The sequence below is a fragment of the Lygodium microphyllum genome, chromosome 2 (genome assembly GCF_053477565.2).
Source record: "Lygodium microphyllum isolate KBCC chromosome 2, Lygodium_microphyllum_v1.1.10, whole genome shotgun sequence".
NCBI classification, from domain to species: domain Eukaryota; kingdom Viridiplantae; phylum Streptophyta; class Polypodiopsida; order Schizaeales; family Lygodiaceae; genus Lygodium; species Lygodium microphyllum.
In genome coordinates, this window is record NC_141136.1 from 122,616,338 (window position 1) to 122,638,357 (window position 22,020).

Consider the following 22,020-nt stretch of genomic DNA (forward strand, 5'->3'; position numbering starts at 1 on the left):
TTAGATACTAAGCAATAACAAGCATCCAAGTATAGTTTGTTACATCTCAATTGTCTCATTTCTATCAAGTATCATAGGTCTATCATCACAACCCAAGTTGAGTTGTTGCCAAGTGTAATCTTTTCATAATAGCAATCTCTACATTTTCAATGACGATCTCTATTTTTTCAATAGTATTCTCTACATCTTCAACAATAATGTGTTTCACACTATATCCACCATCCCTTACATGATGGTCACTTTGTGCACACAAGTTTAATCCTTCTCATCACCTCTTCTTGGAATCACCACCTAAGCTAAATCCAAATCAAAATGAGTTTGCAACTTGGGCAGTGTTGAATGTTACTCACTTGTCGAAGGACTTGTGTATATGGCAAAGCTAGAGAAAGGTGGCAGTAGCTAATAAGAAAATCGAAGTTAAAGAAATGACAAGCAAAGTGCAAGAGGAGATATAGGGGACAAAAACAAGGAAAGGGTATGCAAGCAAAGTATGGCAAGCACTATCTTGAAAAGAAGATTGCACTCTTTGTAAGTTTAGAAAGGCCCCTTGAGGGAAGGCATGAAGAAACAAAAGAAAAGGACAATGAAGATTGTCAAGGATGTTAAAAGTCATATAAGGTAGAGATCAAAGCAAGACCAATACTCAATGAAAAAAAGTTCAATTGTATTGTACCATGGAAAATCACCAAGCAAACACATAAGCAAGCAATGTTTTGAGTTTGGAAATATGCAAGATAAAGTTGAAGTGTGAAACCAATCAAAATGTGAATCACAAACAACTTACATCAATATATCTCAAAGCACAACCAATTGGAATGGCTATAATGAAGGTAGCTCAAAAAGAGAGCAAGTGAGTAGTTTATTGAGGTGACCAAGCCATCACAACAGAGTTCAAAAAACCTAAGCATTAAGTTGCTTTTTGGGTCATGATCTATTTAGGAGCTTTGATAGCTATGACAGTGTGTTTCCTTTTGACGCCAATGGCACCCCAAAGTGGATTTGTTTGTGTGTGAATGATACAATGGTACAAAAAAGTGGACTAAAACTAAAATGTTGATGTGCACCTCATTGCGCTACACACCTTTTAGGTATCTACAAGGGCACATACACAAACACTAACATATCCCCCCTTCCCCTCTTTTTGCATGGTACCAAAATAAGATATAGGACATCATTACACCACAAAACATCGAGTCACTATGACTTAAATGCTTTATTCTCTCATTTACACCATCCAACGAGAGATTATGAGATCTATTTGATACACACTCTTTTTGTTGTACAACTAAGTGACATCTAACCCATTTCTTTAGCCGCAAGAGCTACGCACAATGCCAATTGGATACCTTGTTCTCTGAGTTACAATGCCCAAAGGGACATTGCAAATACAATATCTATGTAATACCACTCTTTTTGTTATACCCTCTATTCTTTGTCACAACTTTGCTTTTCATTTTTCCTTCCATTTAGAATCTACATAAATGCATCATTTATGGACATCTATGTAACATTTTTGATCTTATACATCATGTATTTTGCATATTAGCTCTCTCAACTAATGTTGGACTCTGAACATGATATTTGAGAAGGCAATTCGCCAATCAAATGCAAGGCCAATACAAAATTGTGGATAACCACCAATAGTAGAATGGTTCCTTCAAGGGTTTCTTCATTATAATTATTTTAAACCAAGTATATGCCATCAAAACTGCTACAATGCTAGATTGCCGCACCTTGACTACAAGAGCTCATAAAGTAGTACATGGATTTGTTCACTCAATTCAACCTTCTTAATGAGTGTTACACTTCAACCATGACGTTTGGAAAAGCAAATCAACCTTAGTGTGGGAAGCCACAAGTTACTCAGATTTTTGAATACCCAAGGGAGCTCATTTGCTCAAGTTTCTCTTAATTTGATCAGCTTTCAAGACTACACAAGGCCAAAAGCAATTCAACCCTAGTGTGGGAGGCCACAAGTTGCTTGTAGATTTTGAAAATCAACGAAGCCTACAATAGAATAGTTTGTTGGAGTCTTTCTCAATTTGACCAGCTTTCAAAACTACTCAATGCCAGCATAGCATTTTTAAGGCTAGTTTGCCTCATCTCCAAAGGCAAGATCTTGATCATTATAGAAACTATTGCCACCACGCACAAATCAATTCTCATTGTAAAGGCTTACAATCAAGTGGATTAGGAATCCAAGGTTAGTAATATTGATCACAAGCTCATTTTTATGTTCAGCCTGACACCAATAGAACACGAGCATCGCATGGAGAACTTGCATGTCCATCACTAACATTCAATTTTCTTTTCTCACACCTTAGTACTATGATGCCAGAGCATCACACATGGTGCTAGAGCAGACATGTAAGTCGGGGCTTGAGATGTTATGAAACATTACATGAGCATAGAATTGCTGACAAATGTTGACTTAATTTGACACTCTAGTACGAGTTCGGATAGTTGGGCTTTTGGAGCAGAGGCCAAACAATTCACAAAAACGTGGACAACACCATAGAAAAGCTACTTTCTTTCAAGTTCTTACTTCTACATCAAGGAACTCTCTTTCACCAGGGGTATCAACCTGATCCTACTCACGACAACTAGCATATAGCTGCCTGTTGGTGATCTCGTGCAGTTGTGGTTCCTTGCACCACCTAATCACAAACTCCCTATGGCCAAGCCCAAATCAAAGAGCTAATTTCAAATTATGAGTGCCTTGAGTGTGGATTGGGCTAGTTTAGAATCCTCCATGCATACTCTCGCTTTTCTAGACCATTTCACCCCATCCAGCCCATACCATCATAAGATTGTTTGGGATGACTAGCTGCTCTCTTTTGCTCCAGCACTGCTGCAAAGCCCATTGTATTTTGTCAGGTAATGCACTTGGTCTCTTTCTTGCAGAGAAATGCCAAAAATCCTAATTAACATCAAATGATCTAACATGTAAATAAGCTCAAGCAAATCAACCTACAATTGACATTCTTTGCTGCCATCAAACTTTTCTCATCTCACATATTGTAGTCTCGAGTTGTCGCCCTGAATCCCAGTTATCTGTTTGTTCCCCTTCTTTCATGATTTTCAAAACTTCATCAATGATTCTCATATAGATCTACATGGCACCTTTCATTTTGTCTTCATCATGTATTCTTCCAAAGCCCAGAACAGTCCATAAAACTAACAATTATTCAATAGCATCCAAATTTGTAATGTTGTGAATAACTGGCATATAGACGTGTATATACACCAACCGATTGCAGTTATCTTGAGGAGCATGTTTACACACCCATTAATAGCAGTAATTTCAAAAAATAGGTTTCAAAAGGACAGTAGCTCAAAAGGAAGGGCAATAAAGTCTCTAAATAAGAATCTCAAAATGTATGTACCCTATGAATCACACAAAAACCTTGATCCAAGTGACTCCTAAACTGCAATTTGGGTTTATAGCAGAAACCTTTAGTAATACAAAGTGCAAGTTCCATGCCAACATGAAACTCCACAGACTGTCAGCTTGACAAAAATAAAAGAATGGCATATCAAAACTACACCCAAGGGCTTTGCACTGTAAGTGGAAAAGGAAAACCAAGTACAATACAGAATCAGATGTCAGGTAACAAGCTGCATCTTGCCTCTAGGTTTGCGCTTTCTCCATCCCTACATACCAGGCAAACAAAAAATTTAGCTAAATACAAATTAGTAGCACAAGCTTAGAGGCCATTATATGAAACAAGTGATGTTTTTGGCATCTGAGATTATGAAACTTCAACAATAACCATACAATCCACCATTCATCATTTATAGAAGGAGCACTCACAAAAGCAAGATAAAAGATGAGAGTGATGATTGAGAGCAAGACGAACACTATCTGGAACACATTGTACCTACAGGCATCTCAGAAACAGGGATTAGAAATCCGAAAAACAAGTTATGTTTCCTTCAGCTCAGTAAGGTTCGTTAAAAGTTTTGGCATGCCATCACTGATGGAGAAAAGGACGAATGCCATTTGTGTTTTATCATTTACACACCTGAAAAGGTATTTGATGCCTCTTAGAGACTCTAATGTGTGACCAAAAATTTCTTGAACAGCCGTTGCTTCAGCATAGACAGCAAATGCTGTAGCACTGAACTGGATAACACTGCCATATACCATTCACAAACATGGGAATAATAAGAACCAGTGAAATGTAATGCAATCCATCTGAACAGAACAACATACATGCTGATGTATAATGTACAGTTTCCACATGCCCCCTTCTGACTCTAAAGATAAGCATCTACACCGTAGTGTTAGCAAACAACACTGCAGAACACCTTTAAGTTGTGAATAAAAAGCACCTGATTGACGCAAGTAAGATCAGTCCAACATTGAAGAGAAATGAATTCATCAAGGTTCCTCCCCACCTGCACTAGTAGACCAAGTCATTAAACGGAACTGCATCTTCTGTTTAAAAACTTCACTCAGGAGAGAGCAATGACCTAACCCACCACTGATTCAGAGACAAATAGCAATAATCAATAACATATGCAACATGCAATAACCATGCTTTTAGACATCAGAGTCAACATTGGACCTGCCAATCTTTTACCATATATTGGGGGAACTTCATCTGGATCTCTAAGAAAAGGATTACAAGCAGGAGAAAAGCCACATCACATGCTAGTATGTGTGTTAAAATTTTCAAGTTTTGCCTCAGTTTAAACAAACCATTGAGTGTTTTGGTCAGAAAAGCTGTCTCAGAACAAAATCTTCCTAAAGAAAAATATGAATCAAAAGCGCACACAATTATTGTAAGAGACTAGTGTGCAAAACGCACAGTTCTAACAAGAGAACACAAGGTGGAAATGGTCCCCGACCTCATACATTCGAGGAGTAATAATATGAGGTGCAAAGGAAAATAGCCTGGCAAAATCCAATCCACCTTGTAACTGGGAAAACCCCCTCTAAAACATAAAGGACCAGGGAACCCACAGCTGCATTGCCAAGATTGTCCCTCTGTAAAAGGGATGGGAGATTAAAGAGAACCACGACAAAAGATGATGGGGGAATGGGTTAGAACATGTGGGATGGGTGGTGCACAAATGGGAACACGTGCAGCAATAGAAAACTAACTCAAAAGGGCCCCTCACACTGGAAGGAGAATGGAGCCTACATGGCCCCCTCTCCTACTAACTTGTTGCAAGAATGACACTTGATGAAGAATCCTCAATAAATACAGCCTATTTGGTGACAAACAAAGTACAAGTCTTGTAAGGCCATGAACAGAGAGGAGATGAAAGCCCAAGTCCATGACATGTAGGACTTCTGAGATGGAGCTTGAAGATGAGCAGTCGAGCAACAAAGACAAGGTACCGACACCACAAATAGACATTGCAGTAAATGTCACTAATAGTGATTGTACCCTCCTAAGTATAGACACTAGAGATCCTCAATCCTATTTCCTCGGGGAGCCATATGACTCCATACACCACTAACAGTGAGCCAAGGCCTCTCAAAAGACAAGAGAACAGCAAAAGGCTCCTCCAACTCATGGATGTAAAGGAACACTAACTCACAAGTAATAATGGGTGTAGAAGTAGAGGTAGACAAAGGCTTTGACATAGCCCTATTCTTCGATCCTGCATGAAGGTGAAGGTATTTCTTCCAACATTTCTCCTTGAGATGCAAGGTCTTTTCACAATGTGGACACTTGGGATAACCTTTGTCCTTCCCCTCTAAATTTGTATCAAAATCAAAAGATGACTCCTATGCCTTGGAGTTTTTCTTCCCTTCTTCTACTTAACTTGTTCTTTACTTGAAGACGATGCCACAAAAGCATGGCTTCATGCTCAAAACTCCACAAAGATCTCTCTCCTTGTGACACACATCATGCTCTAGCAACATATACATTTTCCTCTCTCAAGTGATAGTATCCCTCATATGGAAGGTGAGAAGACTAGTGTAAAATACATCATTCTTTGGCAAGGGAAGATGTGACAAAAGTGTCACAACAAGATCTTCCAAAGCCACAGTCTTACCAAGGTTGCAAGCTCATCCCTCATCTCCTCCATCTTGTTCAAGTGGTCCTTATTATAGGGGAATCTACGACAAAGCAATGTCCAAGCCTCAACTCAAGGGTCATGCAATGTCCAAATGTTCGGACCTAGTAAAGAATGTCAATTTGGTCTAGACTTCTACTAAGTTGTATAGATTTTGTGCATGTGCATGTAAAATGTATCTGCACCATGAGACCTAAGATAAATTAAGCCAAAAGGCCAAGAAGAGAAAAGAGTGGGCTCCAACATTGAGCTGATCCCGTAGAGTTGTGAAATTTGCAATTGCTCCAACATGGCGATCCATGATAGGCTGAGGAATATGGACTATCATGAATTCCCAAAGGTCAAAGGTGTCAAGAATACACTCAACTTCACACATCCATAAAGACTACTTCATCCCATCAAATTTATCAAAGATAAGAAGAGAGGTTAGGACAGGCACTTGCAAGGGGGTGCCATAATGGCGAATTGTGGAGACTAGCGGCCACACGAAAGATGGAACTGGATAGAACGATATAATGATGATGAAGAGGGAACCCTGTCACGATTCGTGCTTTGATCCACATCATCATCACTGTGTCGATCTCGACAGTCTTCACAACAATCCTAATGGTCATGTCTGTGTGAATGCCGGCCTTCTCGGCCTTAGTCATCACTTTGATGGTCCTCACGACCCTGATCCACATGATCTCCAATCATGCCAGTCCTGCCACAAGACACAAAAAACAGTGCTGCTGATAGAGAAAACAATCTAGAAGATGATGACTTCGGCCTATTCGGGGCTCGTCTGTCCGCAGTATAGCAAGGAAGAGCAGAGTATTGGAAGCAAGAAGGTCAAAACACAGCTGATCAAACATGTTGGCCTGCAAAATGCAAGGAGCAGAAACGCAACCTGTACACAGGCTGAAACTGATCAAGCAGCCCTAAAAGCTGCCACCCTCACTGAAATACAGCTTGTACAGCACCCATGTGATGACATCAGCAGCAAAGAAGTGTCACCCAGCACTAAATGACTGCCTGCTGCTGAAAATACAGCTGCTTCTGATGTCACCAACAGCTGGGGAAGGTCCTCTGGCTGGAGAAAGAGCTACCCAGCATAAAAATGCTCTACAACTAGTTGTTCTTTCCCTCACCATTCAACATTACCTTTGATATCCTACTTGGAGGACTGCATTTCGCTCCCTTCACTGTGCAAATTCCCTATAGGTGTTGCCGCCTAATTCAAACAAGAGTGTGCAATTATCTTTAGAGCTTCAGCTCCGTTGTATCAACTTAATTCACTTAGCATGATTCAATTCATCATTCATTGTCTTCTTCTATGTTTTCTGAGTTTCTCTTCTCTCTCAGCATTTGCCATACACACCCTATGTTTCCCCCCGCAAACCCTAATATCTCTTTGGTTTGCTTTCACAGCAATCATTTTTTACAGGGACTGCCTATAGATAGTAAAACCAATACCGCAACTAGTACACTAACATGTCAAGGCCTAAAATATGGCCACCCAGGTCAGCCCACCCACTGTCAAAGTGTCCACCCTCCCAAATATGAAATGCACTAGTGTAATCTCCACCTAAAACATCCAGAACTAATAAAATGACAAACATTGTAAGAGCCTGCCTATAAATAACCAACTAATGCTACAACTAGCACACTAATTCGGTTAGGGCCCAAAATATGTCCACCCTGTCAGATATGAAATGCACTTCTCTGATCTCCAAGCTCCACCTAAGCGCCTAGGACTAATAAAATAACAGATAAATAGAATATGAGAGCCCAAATATCCTCTTTTAACTCAAACTAGAGCTCACAAGCAAGAGATGACCAAACATGAGACATGACTACTAAAAATAACTTCCCATTATATTGGAAATCCTCTCTTTCTAAAGGTGATGCTCTTGTAACGCAAGAATATCCACAAATTCTCTAACTAGTAGTCACAAGGACGTGAAATTTTGAGAGTCTCTAATCTTGCCGATAACATTTGATTAAGATATTAATCAAATTGCAAGGTTATTTAGCACATGTGATGCACATGGTTGTTATTTTATGATAACAAGTCAAGGACCCCAAGGATATAGTGGGTGTCAAAGGTAAAAGTTGTAATAAGTTATTTCTAACAGGTACTAGGTGATAAGTTACAACCGATGTCAGATTTAGGCCTAGACCAATTTATTGGCCACTAATGTCAATGGTGACATTAGAAATCAAGCAATAACTAATTAATTAATGCAAATCTACGGGTCAATAATTGCTCAAGTATACTTCGAAGACAAATTGTCCTAGCCAATTTAATTATTGGTTGGTGAAAATTATTTTTGAGCACTAGAATAATTATTAAATTGATTTTCAAAATTAGTATTCTGAAAATTAATTCAATAAGCTGGATAATGCTGAAAATGGATTTAGAAGGCTGCCACTTGGCAAAACTTGCCCATGCAAGTGGAAAAAACGTTTTTAGAGGTTGGTGGAGTCAATTCCAACCATTGTGAGAGAGGAGGAGGCTGTTAGAGAGCAAGGAGAGACTGTTGATGTCATTTGCAGCCACCAAGGATCAATTCTACAACATGTGACAGCACTTTGGAGCTCTCTAGGAGTAGGTGACAACAACCAAAGATCCTTCTCGTGCTGGTGACAGGATATAGGATGGGGTAGCAGTCTTTTTGGTAGTCCTAAGCTATAGTCACCTTTCATGAGGACATGTATTTTTGAAACCTCACTTAACATGTGGATTAATTTTTAATCACATGGTTAAGTGAATGTTGCTCATGTGAGATGTAATTGAGGTTAGAGAAAATTTACGAGCCCAAGACCTGGGGAAATCACGGGATGTCAAAGGTAAGAGTTGCTATAAATTAGGCCGCACATATACTTGGTGGTATCCGGTGCCAGTTGTTGGCCTAGGTCATTCATTTGGCCATAAGTATCAATTGGTGATACTAGGAAAGTGGCGTTTAATGGTACCTAACACCAATCCGATCGTCAAATATGACGCAGAGACACTCAAGAAAAATTTCTCTCTACAGCATTCTCTCTCATTCCTCAACCATCTCTCAAGCTGTCTCAACATTTTTCAGTAGTTTGAGCCATCAACGAAAGAGATTCAATCAAACTCTACTGGGACGTGTACTCAGAATTAAGGGCCTAGGACTTAAATTCCAACAACTGAAATTGAGAAATTTCAAAGAGATTCAAGAGGCCAACTAGCCAATATCAGATTTGGGGCTGAATTTGTCTTTCAAGGAGTAGGGTAAAGGCCAATCACAAAGAAAATCAAGGGCAAATTGGTTTGGAGGCTTACTGGTCAATTTTGACAACAAAAGACACTTGGATTAGCAGAGGAGATCAAAGGATCTCACTTGTACTTCTTCCATTTGCAATATAAGATAAAGAAATACCGTAAGGGGCGTTGGTTTTAGCGCCAACCGAGTGTCCAATCTCCATGACTAAAGTGATAAAATATAGATTTTCAATTTATATGAATTTTATACTTACTGTAATTAGTGCTTAATCAAGTTATTTACCACTCTATCCAAGAAGGAAGGCTAGTCTCACTACTGCTCCATGAAAATCCTATCTCATAAGACTCTGTGCTTGGCAGAACACCAAAACCTCCAAATATTCCATGAGAGAATCCTCATGAGACTGGCATGGCTCCACGATCCACATCTATCACTTCTACCGTCCAATTTTAACTCTATCTTGTCTCATTACTACAATGTCTATTTCCTCGTAAAGGGAGTCAAGCCCAAGCGAGTCTGATAAATCTTGCTCCCTCCTTTCCTTTGACAAGTAGTCAATATCTATAAAATTAAATCCTCCTCTCTCCCTCAATGTGGTGACCGAGGTGCAGTGAAGGTTGAATATTCAACAATGGCAATAGTAAAGAGAAAGATAAAAAGAGTAAGCAGCAATAGAGAGTGAGAGTGAGTGAGATACACAACATGTGAGTACAAAGTGTTATACCTCTTTTAGGTTTTTTGTGATAGTTATATGTAAAGTACTAAAGTACAAGTGCTAAGAGTGTGTTCATACCTAAGCACATGTCAAGGATGTGATTTGCTTCACCAAGATCCTATATCAAAACTACTATGTAAGTTCTGCTTCAATGTGTCCAAAGCATGAATATTCCTACCACCGATCAACATGTCGTCTATATATAAAATCAATATAATAAGGCTACCATCTGCTACCTTTTTAGTATATAAGCAGTGATCCACTTGACTTCTTTTAAACCCTTGAGATTGCATGAATATATTTAACTTACGATACCATTCACACGGTGCTTGTTTCAAGCCATACAAGCTTTTACTTTATATACCATCTTTTCTTACCCCTTAGCCACAAAACCTTATGGTTGTTGCATATACATGTCCTCGTGCAGATCACCATGTAAGAAGGCAGTCTTTACATCCATCTTTATGAGTTCCATATCTTCACGTGCATCTAAGCTAATATGGTTCGCAAAGTAGTCATTTCTCGTCAAAGTCAATCCCATGTTTTTGCTTGTACCCTTTTGCAATAAGTCATGCTTTGTACTTTGACAAGGAACCAAAAGAGACCTTCATCTTATAAACCCATTTGTATAGTAGAACCTTCTACCCCTTGGGCAAATGCACCAAATCCCAAGTACCATTCTTCTTTAGAGATTCCATCTCTGACAACATAGCTTTGTGTCATTTCTTGCTATCCTATCTATCCATTGCTTCCTTAAAGCATGACGGTTCACCACAATCTATCAACATGACACAATTTACAACATATTTTGTACCACAAACAAACTTATTAGACTATTTGGTATTTCAAGTCGACCTTCGGACCCAATGATCAATGCTTTGCTGGCTGTTCAACCTGCAAACCTCCATTATAGCTTGGTGTTCAAAGGATTCAGCATACTGCCCGACCTATTCCAACTATTCCAATGGCACATATTCTTGCCAAAACTGAGCTATATCATGGGCAACTTCTTGCTGATCAATTTCAACATCATTCTTTGCATTTATAGGGTCATTTACAGCAAGTATTTGCTGCTATACGACAGGCACTCTTTGCTGTCCTACAAGTATTTCTTCTCAGAACACAACTCTTCTAACTTCCTTTTGTCTTTTTGAGCTCTTTATGTATGCAATCTTCCAGGAAAATAACATCATTGCTACGTACAATTTTCCTTTTCTCAAGACCCCATAATTTATACTCCATTTCACCCTCCTAACCATATCCTAGGAAAATGCATTTACAGGACTTTGGCTCCAATTTGTTGCATTGTTCCTTGTGTATGTGCACAAATGCCTTGCACCCAAACACTCTCAAGTGTGTATACAAAGGTGGCTTGCCCAACCACACTTCTTGAGGGACTCCCCCCCCTCCCAAAAAAGATGTATTCAATGACTGATTTATCAAATGTATGGCTGTCATAACAGCCTCTACCCAAAATCCATGAGGTAATGCAACATGATACAGCATGGTACGGACCTTCTCCTAAATATGTTCTATTCATACACTCAGTGACACCATTTTGGGACAGATTATAAGGAGCAATGAGCTTCTTTTTTATCCCTTTGCTGTCACAAATCCTGAACAGCTTTTGACACACATTCCCTACCATTGTCAAAGCAAAGACACTTTAATGTCTTGTTGGTAATATTTTCAGCAACTACCATGAAATTTTTAAACTTACCCAAAGCCTCGTCTTTACAAAGGATCCGATAAACCCATACTTTGCACGTGGCATCATCAATAAAAGTAATAAAATATTTATTTTCCCCTAGAGACAACCCTGATATCTCACATACATCTGAATGTACCAACTCTTAAGGGTGAAGATTTTAATGAAAGAGGCTTTTTATATGATGTTTGAGCATGCTTGCCAAAAATACAATGATCACAATGGTCAAAATCAACATACCTCACACATGGCAAATAACCCAAACGAGTAAGCATTTTCATTCCAGTTTGACTCATATGCCTCAACCAACTATGCCACAAAGACACACTTGGCTACTCGATTATAGCAACAACATGATCACGCACACTAGATACATGTAATGGATATAAAGTATCACTTTTAGAGCCTTTAGCAACAATCCTAGAGCCCTTACATAACTTCCATTTGGTATCCCCAAAACTAGTGTGATAGCCTTTACCATCTAGCTGCCATGTGCTTCTCAAGCTTTTCTTGAGCTGAGATACATGCCTCATATTATGCAGAGTGAACATTGAACCATGCTGAAATGCCAACTGCACACAGCCAATCCTTGCAATGTCACATGCATAATTGTCCCCCAAGTGAACAACACCATGTCTACCACCACTGTAATCAGAAAGCCACTCACGGTGTGGCGTTACATGGTTTTCTACGAGACTTATTTTGTGCTTTGTTGTTAAAGTTGCCCTTCTAATGGGATTTGCCCTCTAGTATACAATGCATTGAAAGACTTGTTTGCTGAAACATTTTGCCTATTGAGCTCCTCCATGAGTAAAGAGCTCTCCACATCTAAATATAGCAGCATAGCATTAGAATTACTCATTGCTGTCCTAAAAGTATCCCAACTTTCAAGCAAAGTCCATAGCAAGAATGTTGCCTTGAACTCCAAAGCAATTAGCTGGCTGAAAATAGAGTTAAACTCATTCAAATGTACAGACATGAATGTACCTTCCTTCATACAAAGGTCCATCAATTTTTTCAACCAATAAACCTTGCTAGCTGCACTTTTCTAAGCATATAACTCCCCAAGTCTTTGACACATCATAGGCAGAATTCAATTTCTCTATGTTGAAGAGCAAGCTGTCTAACACTGAAAGTTCTATGTGCAAAAGATTGCTGCTATCATTGTTGCCAGCCATGATATATAGCTCAAAAGTGACTCAAAAAGCCAACAAATATGAGCCCAACTGTCACACAAATGACCGAGGTACGAAGTAAGTATCAATTAGCAATGAAAATTCAAGTAATTGCAGAAATTTCAAATCTACAACTCAATTTTCAGAGGTATAAAATGTGTGCTACAGCACACCACAAGCAATTGCAGCCATGTCATGGGCTAATACATCAATTTCATGAGAAAGCCCCAAATTTTAGCTGCAATTTCTGCTCCAAATGCATCCACAAGCACAAATTTGACTCCCACGGTCAAAAAACCTTATAGATGCACCCCTTCTTTATGCTCACTAAATCTCATCTCAATTTGAGGCAATGACTGAACCTATACCTTTAGCCTTGCTTAGACAAGTTACCTTGAAAGAAATGGAGTAGGCTATCGTACATATTTCTGCTTGCCTTCTCAATCTTTTGTTGTTTATAAAGCTTCCTTTTGCTTGGCATGAACTGATACCATGATAAAAGATAGGAGATATGAGCTCCTTTGTGCCATGGTCTTCTCTTTGTTGGGGATGAAGGCTCATGTATGTAATCGCTCATGTACTCATTATACTGACAATACCCACACACCTATATACTACAGGTGGTAGGCACCCATCACTATCACTTCATTCTTTTTTCTTTTAGTGTCATTTGAATAAGGGAAGGCTGGTCACACATTGTGACGATTGGAATTCCTACATACAGTCTCTCTCTCTCTCTCTCTCTCTCTCTCTCTCTCTCTCTCTCTCTCTCTCTCTCTCTCTCTCTCTACCATAGCTCTTGCTTGCACAAATTTTGCAAAAGCCCCAAATTTGTCCGAGGTCCAACATGCTCAATTTGCATAGAAATTACATTGAAGTACATAACAAGATCAAATTTTGCAATTTTTTGCAAAAGCCCCAAATTGTACACGGTTCAATGTGTCAAAATTTCAAGAAATTGTACCTGTCCCATTGCAATTTCTACAATTACATGAGAAGTCCCACTTTTTGAGACCCAAGAGAGTGCAAAATTCCACAAATTTTACTCAATTGAGTAAAATATTCAATCATATGCCAAAATCCCAAATTTCGGGAGTAAATACGTGCCAAATCTCTAAGATTTGTTAAGATGTGCTTAGCACACGTGACAACCAGCAGAGCCCCTAAAAGAGAGAATAATTTCTTTTCTTTTTTTTTAACTTGTCGGCAAATCGGGCTGCATGTGACCTACGCTGACCTGTCGACGGCTGCCCATCAACTGTCTATCAATCACCGACTACCTACGTGTCGTCTGCCTACATCGCTTGCACCTAGCTGTCACCTGCCTACCTGCCGCCTGCACGTGCCTATCGCCTACTTGCCTAACATGACCTGTCTGATGCCTGCCTATCATGAGCTTCCTGTTGACTGCCCACTCCTTGCACTTGACTGTTGGACAGTCCCATGACCTGACTCAGACCAACGACTTGCTTCTCAAAGCTCAAACAAGCTTCAGAAGTGCAGTCAAGATGGCCTACTTGCCTAACATGACCTATCTGAGGCCTGCCTATCATGAGCTACTTTTGTTGACTGCCGAATCCCTGCACCTAACTATTGGACAGTCCCATGACCTAACTCAAACCGCGACTTGCCATGTCAAAGCTCGGACAAGCTCTAGAATCACAGTCGAGATGGCCTTCAACTCTGATACCAGTTTGTGGTGACCGAGGTGCAGTGAAGGTTCGATATCCAACAATGGCAATGGCGAAGAGAAAGAGAGAAAGAGTGAGCAATAGTAGAGAGTGAGAAAGAGAGAATGAGATGCATGACGTGCGAGTACAAAGAGTTGTACCTCTTTTAGGTTTTTTGTGACACTTATATGTAAAGTATTAAAGTACAAGTGCTAAGGCTTTGTTCACACCCAAGCACGTATAAAAGGCACGCTAGCCCTTTATTCCCAACACTCCAAAGGAATCCCTCCCTCACATTGTGTACTAAGGATCACAGAGACCAAATGGTCGATGGAGACATTGTCTATAAGGGCAACTAGAGGTACAACTCACACATCAAGTGCTCTCATAGGCGACTAAAGGAAGGTGCAAGCAAGCTCGTTTGTCCTTGGTGGAGGGGATATGGCAATTGCCCCAATTTACTCGGCTAACGTAAATGCCTATATCACGGGGACGTGAAATTTTGAGATGCTTTAATCTTGCTAGTAACATTTGATTAAATTATTAATCAAATGTGCAAGGTTGTTTAGCACATGTGATGCACATGGCAGTTATTTCATGGGAACGGGCCAAGAACCCCGAGGATGCAGTGGGTGTTAAATGCAGAAGTTGTGTTAAGTTATGCCAACTGGGTTTTGGTGGTCAATTGGTGCCAGGTTGGACCCTAGGACAATTGTTTGGCCATTAAGTGTCAGTGGTGACACTAGGGACTAGCATTAATTAATGCTAGTCTAAGGGTCAACAGAGGTTGAGAACCACTCCAAGTTGCAAATGGCCTAGCGAATTTCATTACAGATAGGAATGTTTAATTTTGGGTAGGGTCAAAAGGACTGAAATTAATTTTCAAAATTAATTAATTCTAGAAAATTAATTTAATGGCTGAAAATGCATTAGGAAGGCTGCCACTTGGCAAAACTTTCCCATACAACTAGGGAGAAGACTGTTGGAGCTTGGTGGAGGAGAGGAGGTGATCAGATTTGGCTCTGAGAAGCGACGACGACTAATTGCGCGCCACGACAGGACAGGGGGCAACAGGTTCTCTCTTCCGCCTCAACAGAGGCGGTGGTAGAAGAGGACGGCTCGCCAGCGGAGCAAGTGTTTTACCCCCCTTTTGAAGCTGTTGGTGCCATCAGATTTGTCATCAAAGCTATGAATCAAAAGATACATTTCAGCTGATTTTCTCTCTCTCTACAACATTCTCTCATCTCCAGTCTATGCTCAAGCATTCTCAATAATTCTCAGCCATTGGTAGCATGGTACAGCCAAATTTGGTGGACAACAGAGAGTTTACTGCTGTAAACCCTAAATTACAGCAGTGATTAGGGTTTAGCAACCACCTTGGGACCCGAGCCTTCAGTCAAAGGCATTGTACACTGAAATCAGCACCGAAATTCGTGGAATTGTGAGGATTTCAGATGCCAACCCATCTATTATGAATTTGGGGCAGCATTTGACTAGTTGGGGTTCCATTAGAGCAAGTCCTGGGTGAAAATCAAGGGGTAATTTTCCCAAATGCTTTACTAATTATTGGAGCAGCAAGGGGCTTTTGAATTAGCCAAGGAGATCGTGAAATCTCGGCTTGTAATTTATCCATTAGCAATTGAAATTAAAGAAATACCAAAAGGGGCGCCAATTTTGGGGCCAACAGGGTGTCCACTGTCCAAGTTTATGAAGGTAAAGTGAGCATTTCAGTTTATGTTCATTTGCTGATTGCTGTAATTAAGTGCTTAATCAGGTTAAACCACCCTATCCGAGAAGATAGGCTGGTTACAAACTAAGCAGCATATCCCCATTATCGATGGCATGGGAAACAAGGACTCATGCACAACCATCTCTATTACCATAGATGACGGTGGCATTGCTATTGTTATGTATTTGCAAGCAATAGAGTTTGGCAGCTCTGCTCCTCTACCACTCCCTCTCACTCCTGCAAGGCATGGGTTCTTTGCTCTCATCCTAAAAGGAGGCCGAACAAGGCCTGACAACATGTCCCCTCTATTGGATCATGGGGCAATCTATTGCAAGATGGCCCACCATCCTAAACCATTATCCTAGATAGCCAATATAGTAAACTATCTAAAACATGAAACCCTCATGCACCGAGGGGATCCAAATGGCTTGAGATTTGAGAAAAAGAGCCAAATGAAAAAGTGGAGACTACAACCCTAACTAGCGAGCACTCCTCCACCATATCAACAAAGATCTTGTCTAGCTGAATGACATGCCCAAAAGATCTACCAATCCGGCCTATGTGGGGTAGACAATATCATCATGACTAGGAAACAATTTGTGATAGTTTTACCATCTCTGAGTGTGGAGTAATCCTTGCCCTCAATCCATCTATCAAAAAGAGCAACTACAAACTAAAGTTCAACAAGTTGGTGGGAAGCACCATTATAGATTGTTCTAATATGTGGAGGCTGACTCGAAAACATCCCTTCCCTAATAGGGTTACTTTCATTACCCTTGTAGGACTTCCTATGAGAGCTACCTATATCATGTTTTTTGGGGTGTGCATCAATGGTCTGTCACCTACCAATCATACGCCAAAGATGATACATCCAAGGCTCTCACTCCGTCTCTAATGTGAAGCTTTGCGCCACAATCAAAATCTAATCTGTGGACTAGTATCGACCATGGGATCTTGGTTGCAACTCGTGAACCAAAATTCTCTTATTTTTCTTGTTGTGTAAGTTCTTGTGTTGTTGAGTTGTCTAAGCTTTGTTGGACATGTCATCACTAACGAGAAGGGGGTAATCAAGGAGAAGAGTGCAAACATTGCCAAAAACGATACTACCCATACAGCGAGAGTGGATTCCACAACAAGCAAGCAAGTTGGGCAAGCAAGTGGGGATGAATGGAAATGGGCAATGAGGGTAGGAAAGGAGGAGTAGACTAGCAGGGAAGAGCACGAAGAGGTACGAGTGGGGAGCAAGCTGACAAGAGGAGCATGATGAGGAACAGACAAAGGGCTGGTAGGAGGAGAAGGGTGGCAAGGGGAGCAAACAAGGGAGACAACCACAAGTGGCAAGGTGAGTAGCAACATGTCCAAGATAAGGGGTGGAGCTGCTATGGGAACCAATTGAGGATCGGGCGGAAGAAGGGGATTGTGCAATTGAGAGAAGGGAAGCAAGGTGTAAGTGAGACTACCAATGGTAGGGTTAACACTGGCGAGATTGACAATAGCAGAGCTAATAATGGCAAGGCTGAGAGTTGGTGGGGTTGACAACAATGTACATTGTGTGTTTGTGAACCTAAAGGCTTTGACAAGTTTAGGGTTTGGCAAGGCTAGCTGAGCCCAAGGTTCTAGTGGGTCTAAGGTTTGGGAGGGGGGTGGGGCAAGAAAGGCAACCATGATAGCAGCCCAATAACATTGGTGGTCACCAACAGCAACAAGGTCATCACGAAGAATTTGTAGTGCTTTCTTTGCCATTGCAAGCTACTCATTATCACATGTTCTTTCATCAAACTTTTAGATTTCACGTGCAACATACTCCCATTGTGACTTTCCGTGGGATTGATACATAATTGAACAACCCTTTTTTAGGTAACAAACACCCAAAATAGAGACCCTAATAGCACTTATGAATCTCTCGACCAAAATACAAATCATCCTTCTGAAGCACATCATAGAAGTAAAGAAACCGAGTCTACCAAAGTGATCACCATCATGACATATAGCCCTTCTTGCATACATCCACCACTTGATTCTCTTGCTATGATAAAAATTCAATTCCAAAGATGAGCTCACAAAGAAATCACCACCACTATAACTAACACACAGTCGTATATATTGTGATTGAGTGATTACATAGCATAAAGCTTTGGTCTATCTTGATGTGGAAATTTTGTCCAATAACATAATGCCTCCATGTCTTCAAGGCATCCACAATAATTAATAGTTCCTTATCATAGGTGGGGTAATTCAATTGTCCTCCCTTGAGCTTCCAACACTCATAAGCCACATTCCTATACTACAACTCTAACATCATGAATTACCATGAAGGGCTTACTAAGACTCTCAACATAAGGAGGAAGAATAGATGTATCTTTCAAGTCATTAAGACCCTAGTCCCATCTCCATCGATATCCATTGGAAGTCTTGCTTTATGGCATCTGTAAGAGGTAATGTCACATGCAACATAGTGCTCCATTAGCCACATGTGAAAGTTGGGGAATCCCAAGATGTGCACCTCAAAATCATCTTTAGGATAAGGCCATGCCATGATGGTGTTGATCTTCTATCAAAATCCACATTGATAACCTTTGCATGAATAATGATCCCCAAATAAGCGACGAAACCAATCAACTTATCAAGAACCCCCATGTCTTCCAATTCAAGTAAGACTTGCTCTTCTACGAAGTACAAGCATTTAGCCCAAATGATGATAGTTCTCTTCTCAAGCCTTGTTATAGACCAAAAGATCATCAAGGAGAGTAACAAAGCACCTAAAGAAGGACATGAGCCTAGAAAAATAAGTTTGTGCATTAGATGGAACAACGCAAAACAAACTTGAACAGCCCCTAAAAGATGTCTAAAATGCAGTCTTGTCAATATCTTATTGAGCAATCTTGATCTGGTGGTCACCACACTCCTTGCTGGAATCGCAAGCCAAATTGGATATATACTCTGTTCTTTTCATTTTGAAAACCCATGCTATCAAGCTCAATGTCTTGTATCAGTGATTTTGTTTAGAGAGAGAACCCTAGAGGGAGGACAAGCTATCCAAGAAAGAAGGAATCAAGACCCTAGTGTTTTGAATTCTGCCCCAATCAAAAGACTATCACAGTAGCCAAAGCAGCCAACAATGTTGCATCATGCTTATTGGCAAAGGAGAGACAGTTACAAATGAAGTTTGATGTCTATCTTCAACAGTCCATTCAAAATTCTTGCAGCCAATATTACAACTCCTTTTACTAAAGGATTCCACATCTGTCAGGATACTCTCTCCCCTATAGCCCACAGTACTGCACTAGAAAGGACACGCAAGAGAAGCTCCCAAATTCAACACCATAGACCCACCAAATAAGAAGCCCCAAAAAAACATGAGTCAATGAAATCAAGCCTCTAGGAAAGAGAATACACTAACAAAGCATTAACTCTTGTCAACCTTTTTGAACCCGCTTTCAACAGCCAACTACCCTAAAGTCCTCAAAATAAAAGCTGTCATTAATCATCTGCACATTTAGTGAGCAATTGCTATACTTTCAAAGAAAGCAGCTATTGCATTGTAGTAGAGACGTAAATCAGTGATTTCATGTGTTCTTTCCCAAACGTTTGCCATAAATGAAGTTCAAGATGGGTCGAAAAAGTCCGTATAGCCATTTGCTGAGTCTATGAAAGACTATGCAAACAAATTTTCTGTTTCTATTCTTGGTTAAATAAAGACCACATGGATGTGACCGACAACATCAACCAAAGGTTTTAGCAGGATAAACACAATTTTTCAAATCTTTTGGTTAAAACTTCACCAAGACACTCTCTCAAAGACTTTATAGTGACTAAGCTCTATAGCTAAGGAACCGTAAAAAGCAACTTTACAATATTCAGGCTAGTAAGAAGTATAGTACTTTTAAAAAGGATACAGCCCTGGTCACTGTACAAGGGGAAGAACTCAACCTTTCTGAAGGGTAAACCTCCACTTCCCTAACTGACTCAACAACTGATTGAAACATTTAAAACTTTTTGGGAACTTCCAAATGATACAGTTCTGTTGAACAGATATCGAATAGGTCTCCTTTAAGTGCTCCAGAACTATAAAAAATATGAGATGTGATTGAGGATTATTCTTAAATGATCCTACTCAGAAATTTTGTCTGAGACAAATATAAATTTTGAAACTTCTTTCCGCACAGGTGGGAGATAAAGACAATTAAAGATGCTGGACTGCAAGTTTCCTGCACTCAGATCTGCATTCAAATCATGGAGCAATGTTGAATTGCCCTGTGAACAAGGTCCAAACTGTTCAACTTTTGCAGGATTTAATTTGGCAGTAAATGACCGACTAAAGAGAACGAAAAGACAATAATCGAACTGGGATTAACAGGACCAATGATTATTTTCATGCCGAGTAAATATAAAATTAAGAAGCTAGGTGAAGAACTTGTTAGGTAGAGAAAGAACTATGTATTAAAAAAAGTAGCAAAATGGCAACAATATTAGATAATTCTGGTTGAGTTAAAGATTTACTTCATCGGATGAATTGTAACAAACACAAGTCTCAACCCCAATTGCATCTCTCCTGCCATGACTGCCAAAAGCAGGTAGAAGCAGAAAAAAGCAAACGCAGCAGTTCCAAACAACCCTGTAAAAAAAGCCAATAATCACAATTCAGATATAGCTACAACAACTGTCAATAAAAATACCAAATTGGTAAAAAATCCATAAACAAACTCCACAGTCTGGCAATGTCTTCTACGGTTTCCTAAACATCCCTTCAAGAAGTTTCAAAATCATGCTCATGCAAGACTTATTATTGTGCTAGTTGTTTCTAAAAACGAAAACCACCTCTATAGTAAAGACACAAACAGAAATAAGTCAATTAAATGAAAATTATTATGCCTTTCATCAAAAGGATTCAAAGCTGACTGTTTTAACACAATAAGTCTCTCTCTCATTCCTTGGAGTTCAAAAGAAGAGGACATCCACGGCTCAACTCCATGAAAAGAGGGAGCATAGAGCACCTGATTCTACCACACGCAAATAGCAATGCTTCAAGATCGACATTGCATAGAGCAAGAGAAGAGGGTGTTGTTGCTACATCAAACATGGGAGGCCTCCTTGCTCCATGCTCCATGTATGACATACCACAAACCTCAAGGCGGCAACAGCAGTAGACCCTATGAGATCAGCTTAGAGGTAACAGCATGGAACTGCAAAGCTTCCATCAGGACAAATGCAAGGTTGTTCACAGAGAATTCTACAGGTCATGACCTTATTTTACACAAAGATTGCTCACAGCTAGAGACTAGGCTCCAATAATATCAAGATTCTGGTGGGAACAGCATATCGCCCATACCTCCCACTCTATATCGACATCATGGAGCTTTCTAGCATAGGGGACATACTTCTTACAGGCACCTTAATGCATGCACAGCCAGCCAAAAGGCCCCAATATCTAGCACATCAAAGCCCATATAAGGAGTGTGATATAGGGGAGCTAGGCCTTACTAGGACTTCATACAATATAGAATTGAAGAGTGGCTACCATCAAATAAGGATTGCTCCTCAAGATATTCATAAAACAGCATTCAAGACAACTTTTGGTCTGTATGAGTTTCTTATGCTACCATTTGGTCTCACCAATGCTCCTGCAACCTTTAATAGAATGATGGAAAGAATCTTTAGAGCTCATCGGAAGTTTAAAAGTACTTTCTTTGATGATATTTTGGTTCATTCAAAAGATGAAGAAGAGTATAAGCAACACTTGAAAATAGTGTT

The 22,020-nt window shown here is 40.0% G+C and overlaps 1 protein-coding gene across 1 annotated transcript in view; it reads right to left on the reverse strand.

Moving 5' to 3' along the window:
* Window positions 1-3,341: 3,341 nt before the first annotated feature.
* The window catches only part of LOC148040266 (LIMR family protein Os06g0128200-like), a 28,665-nt gene continuing 9,986 nt past the window's right edge, over window positions 3,342-22,020 (reverse strand). The window contains exons 10-14 of the mRNA XM_087698053.1: window positions 20,770-20,884; window positions 4,336-4,401; window positions 4,026-4,136; window positions 3,815-3,881; window positions 3,342-3,654 (exon numbers count right to left, since the gene is read on the reverse strand). Of these exons, the coding sequence (XP_087554179.1) occupies window positions 3,607-3,654; window positions 3,815-3,881; window positions 4,026-4,136; window positions 4,336-4,401; window positions 20,770-20,884 (407 nt within the window). The 3' untranslated portion in view covers window positions 3,342-3,606. The remainder of the gene's footprint in view (window positions 3,655-3,814; window positions 3,882-4,025; window positions 4,137-4,335; window positions 4,402-20,769; window positions 20,885-22,020) is intronic.